At 40.3% G+C, this 14415-nt stretch overlaps 1 protein-coding gene across 2 annotated transcripts in view; it reads left to right on the forward strand.

Annotated features, from left to right (window-relative positions):
- The window catches only part of camk1b (calcium/calmodulin-dependent protein kinase Ib), a 75414-nt gene that overhangs the window by 41014 nt on the left and 19985 nt on the right, over positions 1 to 14415 (forward strand). For both annotated transcript variants that reach the window (XM_077202641.1, XM_077202640.1), the window contains exon 4: positions 5577 to 5651. In XM_077202641.1, the coding sequence (XP_077058756.1) occupies positions 5577 to 5651 (75 nt within the window). The remainder of the gene's footprint in view (positions 1 to 5576; positions 5652 to 14415) is intronic.

Raw genomic sequence — 14415 nt, forward strand, 5'->3', positions numbered from 1 at the left:
TCATACATTGTTGAATCGTTTCGAAAATAGATACATACGGCATGGACAAATAGAGGGTGAATTTCCATCTCAATGTGCTTATTACCATGTTGTGTCATTAGCATAGCAACATACTAACGTCAAACTCTACTGGTGTCAATTATGAGTTGAGTCTTATGGTGCTCATTTAAAATCGTCATGTATGAGGTTCGGTTTCAGTCAGTGCGCTGCCTGAGAAGGCTGAGAAAGCTGCCCATGAAGTGCATAGACAGTGAGGCAGCTCTAGGTTTTTGAACAGCTTTATTGTCTCAAATGCCCTTGTGGCACAACTTTATATCTTAACTGAACAGATTAGCTGTCATTTTTTTTGAACAAATGTTTTTTTGTTCAAAGCAATTCACAGTAATCTACTGCAGGGACAGGATTGTGATGTCAGCGTTATGTAAAATGTCCAGATTATGTCACTGTGAATCCGACTGGGCATCCTCAAGGGAAGACATGCTCAGTGACCTTGCTATGCACACCAGAACGCAGGGCACCCTGGGACAGATTGAGGGTCTCACTCATATCTGCTGTCTTTGTACTTTTCAAGCAGGGTTATTATAGTTTAGAAAACGTTTCAGTTACATTTTATTTTAAAGTGTCATTGTTAGAATGTAATTATAGGCTATATTTGAATTCTGAGTAATATGAATTAACAACATGTACTTACTACTGGGTTAGGGTAGGATTAGGGTTTGGTTGAGGGTTAGTTGCAGTTGCACTGAAAAAGCACTATACTGAAAATATTACCATTACATTTAAGTTCAGCGTTATACAGCATTCCATATTGCAGGTATATGCTATAAATACTCCATGGCTTCTACATTCATAAGGTAATTGTGACTAACACAATTCTGGAATCTCTGGGGAATTTGTGATTCATCAGCACAGACTGGATCTGCTCAGATCTTCTGTCAGGTAGCCAAACTGGAAAACAACTAGTCTGAATTTGCCAAAGTTAGTGAAGTGTGGAATCTTTGACATTTATTTTGAGTTCTGTTTGGATAAACTAAACAATAGTTTCTCTGTAACACTTTACTTTACAGTGCCCTTGTTACATGTATTACTTGTGTTTATAATAGTAATAGTAAATTAGTCCTAATTTCAAAGAGTTAAAATACATGTTAATTAATATGTGTAATTACACTGTAACAAACCCGGGTTACACTTTATTTTATGGTGTCTGTGTCACAGTGTAATTATACATTTAAGTCCTGAGTAATAATAATTAACTACATGTACTTACTATATGGTTAGGATTATGGTGTGTTATAGGGTTAGTTGTATGTAATTATACACAATTTATAGTAATTACTATTGTACCTACATGTAATGTTTAACAATGACACTGTACAATAAAGTGTTACCAAATAAATATACTTAAATTTATGGCATATTATAGAGCATTTTATGGAGACAGAGAATAACTACACTTATTATCATTATAGTTCACACAGTATGTATACTGTGCTCAGTGTGCATATTTCTTGTATGCATAAAATGCCATTAAATGGCCTGTACAACAGAGTACACTGCGAAGAATATTGTATCCAACAATACAGTGTACTCAACATGACCTTCTATTCCAGCATGACAATGAGAGTAATTAGCCATGATTTATAACATGTTTCTTGACTCATTATTTGATCAGACTCCCAAATGTTAAAGGCCCGTTCACACCAAAAACAATAACTATAATGAAATCTATAACAATAAAGTTGTTTATTATAAATGTGCACTGCAGTTATGTCATCTGCCACTTTAAAGGTGCTGTATGTAATTTTTTCGACTCTACTTATCATATACCATACATAAAAATACCATAATTTTTGCAGATATTTCGGAAACATGCTAAGTTCAAATGCTTGTTTCTTCGAAAAAAAAAAAACGCTACAGCCTGTGATTCTATTTCGAAATGCGCGTTCCATGTCGGATTGTCTGTTTTTGTTTTGGTCTGTGTGATCCCGCCCACTGACAATTTACCCAATAGTAATAATTTTGACACCCCTGGGTTGCCAGTTGGCAGAAAACAAAGCTTATTGCAGCCATGGACGCAAGCAAACGAACTGGGTCAGAGATTGCATATTCTACCCAACCTAAAAAACCTCAGCATCCATCGGTCCAGAGAGTTATTAAACACGGATAAATCATCTCATCAACTTACAGTGTAAGGCTTGTCGCCTTCCATTGTCAATTGCGCTTGTTCATGTTGCTTGTTCTCAATTTGGCAACCGGTGTGAGCGTCAAGTCTGAGGAGGACAGGGCGGGGGAAACAACTCTCTCCAATATTTTGAATTTGGACTGCAGTTCCCATTTCAACCACTAGCTGTTAATATTACACACTGCACCTTTAAACACTCAGTTCGTTAAAGCAGGATAGATTCTGATTGCCTGTAAGTGATACAAATTATATTGTTTGTCTGTGCCGTTATTGTTATAGCTGTGGTGTGGACTCTGCTATTCATTTACATTTAGAATGATTTTTAAAATTAAATCTTTATCATTATCGGTATAGTTATCGTCCTTGGTGTTAATTGGACTAATATTATTACATAATAGTAATAATACATAATAGTAATAATAACATGTAATAATAGCATTATTACACAAAATAAAAATAAAACAAAATAATTTGATTTCCAAGATGATAACCGGATGCCAGTCACATGCATTCAAGTCAAATTAAATCAGACCATCCAGCATTAATCGAAAATACAATAAATAATTTTGTCTTTAATTTAATTTAGTTTTTGTTGTCATTGTTGCTCACATTTATGCTTTTTTATTTTATATAATTTATGAGAATGAAATAGTTAATCATTTATAATAGCAATAGTTTTCATTAACAATAATACTCTTGTTGTGGAATCGTGCCTGCCCACAGTTGTGTGGGTCGGCGTGGTGTGTGGTTTCTGAAGGAGGCAAAGACGAGGCCACCAGAATGCCTGAAAGGAGAGAAGGCGAGAAGGGGAGTGGGTGAGTGTACATGTTGCTGAAGGGAGAGAAAGAATGAGAATGAGTGGAAGAGATCCTCAGTGACTCATTCAGGTGCCTCTGTCGTGTCGTATTACCATTGGGGAGGTGTGTGGGATTCCACCGTTCGGCTCAATTAGAGCCCCCACGTCACACACACTCACGCAGTCCTTCTGTAAGTCAATGAAAATCCGCTGGACTGTTGGCTGTTGTGGGGGCAGTGACGACTGAGAGTCAGGGGTCACGGGGGAAGATGCGTGACATTAGTTGATAGATTTTTCTTTAACTCTTCATTATTATCCCCTAGACTAACACAAAATCCACCCCCTCGTAGACTTTAGTCAGATTAGACGGCATATTTAATTTGAATGAACTCAAGGCTGTGTGGGAGGGAAGTACAGTCTGTTCAATATGTCACAAGCTGCGTTCTGATTCTCAGGGTTCCTACGCAGTGTTCACTGCTGCCTGCACTGATCAGGCGGTTTCTGTAAGAGTTTACTTCATATTATGCATTTGGACTTCCCCGAATTGCCATCAAACAAAGATGAAACTTGTGTCAGACAGATTTGGTGTGTAACGCAGTCATTCCTACTAGCCACTTTGGTGGGTTGAATTTTATATATAATGATGTATATACATTTTTCAACTGTAGTCTTTTAAAACAGGATCTTTTATAATAAAATAAGTGCAATCAAGTAGTGTTGTCAAAAATATAGATTTTTCGCTGCGCTTTCTCACCCTCTCGCAAGTGACACAAAAACCCTCCTCTCCTCACTCACTCGCCTCATTTAATACACCTGCTGCTAAATTATGAGATAATATTAAAAATATCAATATGGCAGTTTTTCACCATGGTATCAATGTCAAAAATGTGGCCAGTGAAAATGATGAGTGGCTTGTAACTTTGGAAAACAGTTCATGTCAAGCCCTGCCTTTATTCATTTATATAAAAATATACACTACCATTCAAAAGTTTGGCGTTGGTAAGATCAAGTCTCTTATGCCCAGCAAGGCTGCATTTATTTGATAAAATACAGTAAACAATATTAACTCTTTTTTGTTTTAATATATTTTCAAAATCTAATTTATTGCTGTGATAGCAAAGCTGATTTTTCAGCATAATTACTCCAGTCTTCAGTGTCACATGATCTATTTTATAAATCATTCTAATGTGCTGATTTGGTGCTCAAGAAACATGTATTATTATTATCAATGTTTAAAACAGTTGTGCTGCTTGATATTTTTTGTGGAAACCATGATACATTTTTTTCCAGGATTCTTTAAAAGCTTGAAAGTTCAAAAGAACAGCATTTATTTGAAATATAAATGTTTTGTAACATTATAAATACCTTTACTATCACTTTTGACTCATTCATTTTTAACTTTTATGCTGAATAAAACTTAAAAATCAGACTTGAATCTAATGTCTAATGTAATATAATGAATCTTGCAGTCCCAAACTAAATAATGTTTTAATCAAAAATATAAATTTAAAGTTTAAATATTTTGTCGTTTCTGATTCAATTCCATAATTCCCAATGAGTAATTTAGTAGTTAATTCCTTAATAATAATACGTTTAGTTATCCAATTTTCAAATACACTTTTTTTGCTCAAAATGAAAGTTTGTGATATTGTGATCAGTCTTGTAGCTTTGGTCGATTGTAACTCTTTTTGAAGAATGTTTTGAAATCCCTGTGGAGAAGAAAATGGATAGGAAGAATTCTTCTAGAACCGCTGAAGGCCGCTGATCAAATTAAAGATGAAACCCTTTTTGTCCATGCTTTTGTGAGATGTGCCTGTTGCCTTCTTGCTACGAGTGTCTCACTGTGCCAGCTGCTCTGCAAATGTCACATTATGTTGTTGTTAGTAACATGTCCTACAGTATGTTTGTAATAGGCATGAGACATTTGATGAAACTCTCTCCCTCCCCCTCTGTCTGGTTTTCATCTCACTCTCTTTTTCAGGATTCAATGCACTCAGACCTGGTTTCATATTTACATTGCATCTCAGGCTATAGACAACTAGAAACCTGATTCCAGATCTCCTTGGTAAATATTTATGACGCGTCTCTGGGTCAGTTTAACAATCTAGAACATTGTGGCAGAGATTGGTCTGGACGAGGAGAGATCTGGGGTCAGATCAGCTTTCACGGAGACAGACTTATTAAACCTGTTAGTATGCGCTGTGAAAGCACTAATTAAAACAAAGCATTAATTTGACACTTTCAGCTCCAACCAAAAAGATGTGCATATAATGCTCTTGGTTTCGTGCCTTAAAGGAATATTTCATGTTCAGTACAAGTTCAGCTTAGTCGACTGCACAAAAAATACTCACTGTTCTCACAAAGGTATGCTACAAGACAGAAACAGCATGTCAGCATGATTTTAGTGTCATAAAGTCACTTAACTAACCTTTCCTGTGTAAAGTTACGTACAATCTTACGTAGAACTTTTTGCCATTCATTTTGGTCTCTGATGCTACTTTTTATTCTGGAAGTATAAGCACCAAGTACTAAGCCTAGATATTTTGCCTTATCTCTGGGTTGACATGTTTTTTTCTCCCACCTTTCTCTTTCTCTCAGGATTAAACATGCCAACATAGTTTCCCTGGAGGACATCTATGAGTGTAAATCCCACCTCTACCTTGTCATGCAACTGTGAGTGATTGATCTTTTATTTTAACTTTGCTGTTGTCCCATATTTCCAGCTTTCCACACAGAGTACATGAGCCGACCTCCAAACAATTCAGCTATTATCTAGTGCAGCTGCCATGTGCTGGTTGCCGTTTTTAGCTCCTTATCTCAAACTCATTCATTTCCGTGACTTAAAGGCTCTCCAAGTTTAGATATTGTGCAGCTTTTATGGTGAATGAAGGCCAAAAGCTGTATTTTAGAGCGTTTGTACAGCACAAGACTTATAAAAAAAAATGCAGAAGAGATGCAAAGGTAGAGAACAGACATTATTAAATGTTTTATTATTGCTACCTTACATAAATGTAGACATTTATACCCAAAATATTTTCTACATAAGTACATGAACACATGTGTTCTAATTGTGTTCTAAAATTTGTCAGAACTCCTCCATAACACAGTGTAAGTATATGTTACATTCTCAGCCAAAGGAGACACTATAATGGCATTAGCAGAAACTGCTATGATTGCAATGCACTGGTTAAGCTTTGACATTCACATTTGCGTACTTGTGTACTTAATTGTTCGATTTTCTGCATTTTCCGCATCCGTAGCAAGCATTTTGAGAGGTGTTTTGACAATTCAGAGCCACCGAATGACGAATACGAAAAAATGCATACGAAAATTTGCGTTTTAACCAGTACGTTCACCAGATTAACCAGATTTCAAAGACAATAAAAGTACTTCAACTATGAAATTACATACAAAAATATACCTAAGTCCTACTTCGTGGCTCAAAAAAGCTCTCTTTAGTTCAACTTATTGCATTTAATACAGATTTAAACATTTTATTGTATTTTATACATTTTCATTTCATTATAAATAACATGCAGTTAAAGCTAGGGTTGGCGATTTTCAGAGAGGCTAGCAATAGCGAGCTTCAAAACACATGAACGTGTACAGCAGGGAGCAAACAAAAGCATCACGAGACACGGCGGTAAACTACCTCATGTCCCAAAGCACAGAACATTACAATAATAATGAACATAAACAATTTAAATAGCACTGACCAGTACCACCTGACTGCTGCAGTTTCATTGATAGTTGATAGTGTTGCCATCGAAACGCATAAATTCAAGTCACGGGTATTCATTTCTTTGAAATTACAGTAGTTATGGCATGAACGCAGCATGAGCCCTTTTGTTTTGGTTCAGGAGAAACTGTAAAACGGGGCTGTTGTTTCGGTTGCGCTGCTCAGTGACTGACGTCTGTCTAACTCTGCGTAGCATGAAACACGCTGATGATGTTTGATATCTGCGCGAAAAGGTGCGTGGAGGTATGGAAATGCATACATTGACAGGCAGATAGGACATTGTATCATTGCATTCAAACCGAATTCAATGATTGGACGAACATGTTATGGTCTTACGCCTTCCACAGAAGATATATAGACATATAAATACATTTAGACCTCTTAACTTAGTGATTGGTATCAGGATGTGAAGACACTTTCAGCCAGCATAACCACATTCCACAATGAGTAGAGTAGGTTAATGTCATCTTCAGAGTCGCGTGTCAAGAGTGAGCCAAAATAATAGTGCAAAGAGAGTAATAGAGTTGTCATTTCCTCTGAACTCAAGATCTACTGACAGACCACACAGGGAAAGAGAAGACTTACCATACATGGATAAATACACTATTCAGTTGAAAAAAGGACTGACTGTTTAATGGTGAGGTGTGCCACTTCCCCACTTGCCTCATTAAACATAATCACAAAAATAATAATTATTTAACTATTTTTACTGAATACTCCCTCAGTCTGCCATTGGTTGACTAAACAAACAGCCCAACCTCATTCTGTTGTTTGAGCCAGTGTTGCTGTGTCTAGTTGGGGTCCATTTTTTTCTGTACAACGAGTCAATGACGTAACTTACTGCTTAACTACCATAGTATGATGCATTGTTAGGGAAATTACCTTGTCGTGACTGTTATAATAACTTCTGTTATTTAATCGATTCGAGATCGAATAAGGGTCAGATTATTGCTAAAATAATAAAGTTCCCCAGACTAGAGCACATACACTCCTGCGCACACTTCAAAAAAGGTTTTCAAAAGATGTAGAATGAAATATATACGGAATAAAAGATATAGAATGCACTGCATGTTATCTTGCTTATTGTGAGCATGATCTATTTAAGTCCACGTCACACTAACAAGAAACTATGGTTCTAACCACGGGTTGAGAGCTGGAGTTTCATCCACATACATTTCAGGTAAGGGTGTGACGGTTATCATATAACCGTGAGACCGACGGTTATAGTTGAACACCGTCATTAGAACTCTATAACCGCCAAAACCGTGTTATTAAAATATTTTTTACGAACATTTTTATCATGGAGAATGTTTAAATACTAATATCAGCTTACGAGGGAAACGGAGGCGGAGTTAGTGGTGGTGCTTCTGCTAAAGCTGGAGATGATTCGGGAGAAATCTCTGCCCCTTTACCGATCAGAGCGCGCGGACATGGAGTAAAGCCTTGTTTATACTCTATGGTCCGAACCATAGACGGTCCGCACGAGTGCGAAGGTGCGCAAGACCGGCAAGACCCCATTTCGCATTGCTGTGTGCACAGCTTTTTTGTAACAGTGCGCACGGCGCCGCATCCGAGGATGAACGACTTCAAGCCGAATCTGCCCTAGCATGTACGTCTCACCGCACCGGCACCCAGTTTGCGCGTCTAAATTGCAGTTCATTGCAAATTTTTTTTGTTAAGGTTTTGTTTACTGTGTGTGATTTATTTAAAACAAAGCACGTTCATTGTGAAGTTTTTTTTTTTGTTAAGGATTTGTTTACTGTGTGATTAATTGGATTTAATGGAAAGCACATTCACTTCTAGTCGTCTTGCTGTTCATTTTAAATAAACGTAGAGCAAGCAGATCAGTGTCTGCTCCTTTATTCAAACTAAGTTGTCCTATAATAACAGACGAACGTCGCAACACCCCCCGACGTCGGTTATGTTACAAACCGTCACATCTGACTCAAGTCATAACCGTCATCACCAATTCTGAAACTGGCACACCCCTAATTTCAGGGTTAAGTTTTAAAAAGTATTACATTTGATTTAAAAAATGTAAGGTCTTAAAAGTCTTATTTTGACTTATGAGAGGTCCTAAATTTTAGATGACACTTTAACTTAGTCATATCTAAATACCAAATTAAATTGATCTAATTAGCATTATATGATTTTTATTATTCTTTCTTTCTGGATTTGCTTGTTCACGTGACAATTTGCGACTTTTACAACAGCGTATTACGTGCTGTCTCGAAGTTCAATTGTAAGTTCATTCTTTGTGCGTGGGGTGTGCGATAGTCTATGATTATATCATAATTATCAGGGCTCCAGACTAACTTTTTTCACTAGGAGCACACTGGCCCCCAACTGAAAATTTTAGGGGCACAACCAAAAAATTTAGGGGCACACACCGTATATCAACATGCTGACCAAATATTCACATTTCTACTAATTTCCACTGTATTACTAATAAAAATCTTTGATAATATATGCAGAAATTACAATGTGCTGTTTCAAATTAAGTGTCACATTTTATTGTGCACTTTTGAAGATGCAACAACAAGGTAAACCGACAGCACCATCGCTGTCATGTCAGTACAAATAGGAAAAAAATATACCATACATTCAGAATAAAAAAACTGCTAAGTAACAAAGTGCTCAGTAACCTTTCGGTCATTTCATATTTACAAACAATACTGCGCTGTCGGCAAACTTCGTGTTCCCCGCAGTTTTGGGGCAGCGACTGACTGCAATATTCGCAGTTCATGGAGTTCGTCTCCTTACAGTAACGTTACCTAAACAAGCTGAATTCTCGCAGCCAGTCTTCCCTAAAATGGTGAGTTTGGGCCTTTTTCGCCACACAAACCTCTGAATCACCATCCGACTGTGACACAGTAGACTGGCACTGGCACACTAGCCGCAGGTCGGAAGAACGAGTCAATAGTTCGCTTGCTCATTGCTCAGACTAGGATGGGCATTTCAAGCAAAAATAATATTCGAAGATCGCTGGGTATTATTGGATTATTATTCGAAAATCGCACCCCTCCATCACATGCACACACACATGCATGTATAGGCCACACACCAGAGCATGTGAGCAAAGCGGAGCAGTGTGACGCTTAAATATAAGTTAAAACTAAAACTATGTTTTAAGCTAAAACATACGTTTTATATTGATGTCTCATAATATAATGTTTTTTTATTTATTTCATTTATGTTGATTATAAGAAAAGGGAACCGCATGAGATGAGTCAGGTAGGATCATAAGGATCTTTAAAGATGCAATGTGTGATATTTCTTAGGATCTATTGACAGAAATGCAATATAAGATCCATAACTATGTTTTGAGTGGTGTATAAAGACCTTACTCAATGAGCCGTTATGTTTTTATTACCTTAGAATGAGACATTTATATCTACATAGGCGCGGGAATCCCCTTCTATGAAGGTCGACATATTGTGACGTCATGTGTCTACCGTAGCCGAAAGCGAACAAACAGCGCTAAAGAAACCTCATTGCTTGACTTACTACTCTCTGCTGCTGACTCAGGCTCAGACGACGACATCTTTTGTCTTACGTCGGCCACCGTAGCTTCTCATTCGAGTTTGAAAACCGAGGGATAGGCCGCGAGTGACTTGCTGTTTGCAATTCGCAAATCTCACCACTAGATGCCGCTAAAAATTACACACTGCTACTTTAAGGATCTTTAATTTGAATATTGTTTAGTATAAATTAGGGATGGCCCGATACCGATACTGGCATCTGGGATCGGGTCGATATTGTCCTCATATACTCGTACTCGTACTCGTAAATTCGCGATACCACGCCCCGATACCACGTACATTTTGCGAAACGAAACTGGCCACCGCGAGTGCTTTGTCGAGGTGAACTGAGGCATAGGGACGTGCACTCCCAAAGCAAAAGAGTGCGGCGCGGCACTAGATCTGATGGCCGAGCGCGAGCGCGGGCGCGAGCTGTAATGCACTCACTCTGTGTGTGCGGGTTCCGGGAGAATAAAACGATTCGCGGGACTCCCGCAAACTAGAAATATCTATGGATACAACATATTAAAACTAATAGATTTTCATTCATCTGTTGCAGAAAAGCAAGAAGAACAACTAAAACAAAATAGAAACGATTTACAGGCCAGAGTTTCTATTTATAACATGTTTGCAGCGTTGAGAGATGTAGCCAATCACAGACATGTGTGTTGATTTCTTGAACGCAATGGCTAATCAGAAGCATTTAAGATAGACTCCCCTCACTGCTCAAAACTTTTTTGTTCAGTGCTGAATTCTGTATGCTGGCAAATCCTCTAATTATAACAAACAAAGTGTGGATATTATGAAAGATTCATTGTGCAGTCAGCTTCATTGATAATAACAGATGTGTGAGATCGCGATGAACTGTCAGCTTTTTAGGAATTAGACTATTAAGGGAGCGCACTTTGGGCGCATTCAGTCATGTCAGACCATGCACGCAGTAACTGCTTGCTTTTATGTTAAATTAACAGTGGTTTGTGTGTTAATACATTTATTATTTTACTCATTATTATTTATTTTTAGACTTGTTAAAACAAGCAGAGAAGAAAATAAAAACAGTCTTCTAACCTGTTGTTCTAAAATAGTCTTCTGTCTTCTTTTCTGGGAGCCTATAGTTACTTTTGCGGTAGAAATATCGGTATCGGTACTCGATATCGGCAAGTACACAAATGTAAATACTCGTACTCGTATCGGTTTGAAAAAAAATGGTATCGGGCCATCCCTAGTATAAATTGTATCTTCATTTCAATCAATGTTTCATTAACAAATTGTCTGGATTAATAAATAAGAAGCAGATATAGTAGATGATATAATCAGGACACGGAGGCGCGGGCCCGTGAACTGGAGCACGTCTCATAAATCAACCGAAACTCAGCGTATAATATACTTGCCTCAAAGACCTGAGAAGTATATCTATAGAAAGCTTGAAATGTCTACTTTTAAACAAAATAATTAAAAACGAACAGAAATGGGCTGCTCTCTGCTTATGTAGGCTAATTCATATGAGGTGTGCATTTCTCTCTACAGGCGTGTTCACTGCGAAGATGGCGAGTCAGCATCGTTAACTTTATCTTTGCAGTCGACACTGACAGAAAACACTAGTTTATTAATAAACAATTCAAATGTTTCATGCATAATCATTACTTTTGCCGTTTTTTTGTGGCAAGCTTTATGTGTGTGTTGAGATGCGGAATAAGCAATATATTACGAAAACGCTCATTATGGTTTAGCATTCTCTACCATATAGTATACATAACTTCAGTCGTGCACGGGCAGCCCTACTTATTTCACATGTTAACCAGCGCGTCACTGCTGGCGTTTTGAGCGAGCGGCGCATAATCTTCAGAAATGTTCTCTCGCTCTGGAGGAAATATTACCACTCCGCTCACATGCTCTGGTGTGAGACAATGTGTATCATCTTCTGTTGTCTGAGAGTTGATTGACCGTTTTTAGATGCATTATTGGCATCGCCACCCTCTGGTTACATGAACGTGTCACCGCATCAGAACCGAAAACATGGGGATTTTTTTATAGACTATAATCGCACAACCTATTCAATATTCAATAATAAAATCAACTAATCGAATATTTGAAAATCGTGACTCATCCCTAGCTCAGACACACATACACAAATTTACTGGTCGCACATGTGCCACTGGATGTAAAATTCAGTGGCACACTCTCAAATTTTGGTCGCAAAATGCGACCATTTTGTCGCAGTCTGGAGCCCTGATTATTGTTTTAACGATGTGCGAGCTGACATCGAGTTTGTCACTGCATGATGTATGCAGTTCCCTATCGGTCAGTCACTACAACGTAGGTCATGACTGACCAATAGGAATCTCGCTAGAGAGGCCAATCTACTTCGAGTGAAACTAAAACAAGCCAATACACATTGGCGTGCAATCATTTGCATCAGCTGCGCGCCCTCGTTAGCGCGGGTATAAACGAGCAGCTGGTGCGATTGCACACTAGCTTTTTGCTTCGGAGCCAAGCACTTCGTATGCTGAACAGAGTGAATTTGAAAGCAAGCCTCTTCTGGATCTCTCCACTTTGGTGCGGGCGTGACGGCACAACAGCGCGAGCGGTCTTTTTCTCTTCTCTCTCTCTCTTCTTTGTTTGTTGTTTTAAAACTGAGCAAACAAAAAAGCTGTTTTCACGGCTGGTAAGGTGCGCGGTTAAAGCGCTCAACGGCCGTTTTTACGGCTGGTAAGGTGCGCGATTAAAGCGCTCAACGGCCGTTTTTACGGCTGGTAAGACCAGCGGGAGAGAATCGCGCACAGACAGGTGCACATTCCTGTCTGTGTTCGCTGTGACCGTTCCCCTGCGTGCTTCAGCACCAAGGAGAGCAGTCTCTAAAAGAGCTTACACAGATAGTTTGCGTCTTTTTCAAGATGACATTCTATCTGTGTGTTTCTGGATGCGGTCGTTACCTGGGGTCGCGGGATGGTCACGATCGCTGCCTTGTGTGTCTGGGCCTCGAACACGCACAGGCAGCGTTCGTGGATGAGTCATGTACCCATTGTGGGAAGATGACCATCTCGGAGCTGAGGTCGAGACTCACGTTCCTGCAAAGGGGCGGAGTCCCCGTGCCTGCACCTCGTTCCAACCCCCCTTCGCGGGTTGCTTCGGGCAGTGACACGGGTGACCTGAGGATTACAGTGAGCGCGCTTCCTTCGGGGAACCAACCCCCTAGGAACCCTCACTCCTCTCATGCTCCGCAACCAGTTGAGCTGCCAACGGAACGTTCTGGACCGTCCTCGAGATGTGTACCGGTCGTTTCGTTCGGCGCTCCCTGCGACGACCAGATGTCGATCGCTGCATCGGAGGGTGGGTCAGACCTCTCCGCGGACGACGGCTTGGAGCCGCTGCCTCCTTCAGGTGTGCCAGCGGTGCCCGAGTCGGACCCGGAGATGATGGCCATGCTTTCCCGGGCCGCCAACAGGATCGGGCTCGTGTGGAACCCTCCACCGTGTCCCGAGCCCTCGAGGTTGGACGATTGGTATCTCGGGGTGGCGGGCGCTGGTTCTCAGCAACCCACCCCAGTGCCTTTCTTCCCGGAGGTGCATGAGGAGCTCACAGGGACGTGGACGGCACCTTTTACTGCCAGAAACCGTCTCGGTGGATCCTCCTCCCTCACCACCCTTGATGGCGGGGCAGCTAAGGGATACACGCGTATCCCGCCAGTGGAACGGGCCGTTGCTATGCAACTGTGCCCTAACTCCACTTGGCGTGGAGAACCGTGTCTTCCTTCCCGGGCTTGTAAGTACTCGTCGGACCTGACCGGCAAGGCTTACAAGGCCTGTGGGGAAGCTGCCTCTGCCATGCACGCCATGGCGTTGTTGCAGGTTCATCAGGCCAAGGCACTGAAGGACCTGCACGAGGGTGGTCATGATCCACAAGTTCTCCAAGAACTTCGTGCCGCAACTGACCTCGCGCTCCGTGCGACGAAGGTCACTGCGCGGTCAGTGGGTCGTGCGATGTCCACACTGGTGGTCCAGGAACGCCACCTCTGGCTGTGTCTGGCTGACATGCGGTAGACCGACAAGATCAGGTTCCTTAACTCCCCCGTGTCCCAGACCGGCCTCTTCGGCGACGCGGTCGAGAACTTCGCCCAGCAGTTCTCGGCTGTACAGAAGCAGACTGAGGCCATTAGACACATCTTGCCGCGGCGGTC

The sequence above is a fragment of the Siphateles boraxobius genome, unplaced genomic scaffold (genome assembly GCF_051911475.1).
Source record: "Siphateles boraxobius isolate OS27281-9 unplaced genomic scaffold, OSU_SipBor_1 5, whole genome shotgun sequence".
Taxonomy (NCBI): Eukaryota; Metazoa; Chordata; class Actinopteri; order Cypriniformes; family Leuciscidae; genus Siphateles; species Siphateles boraxobius.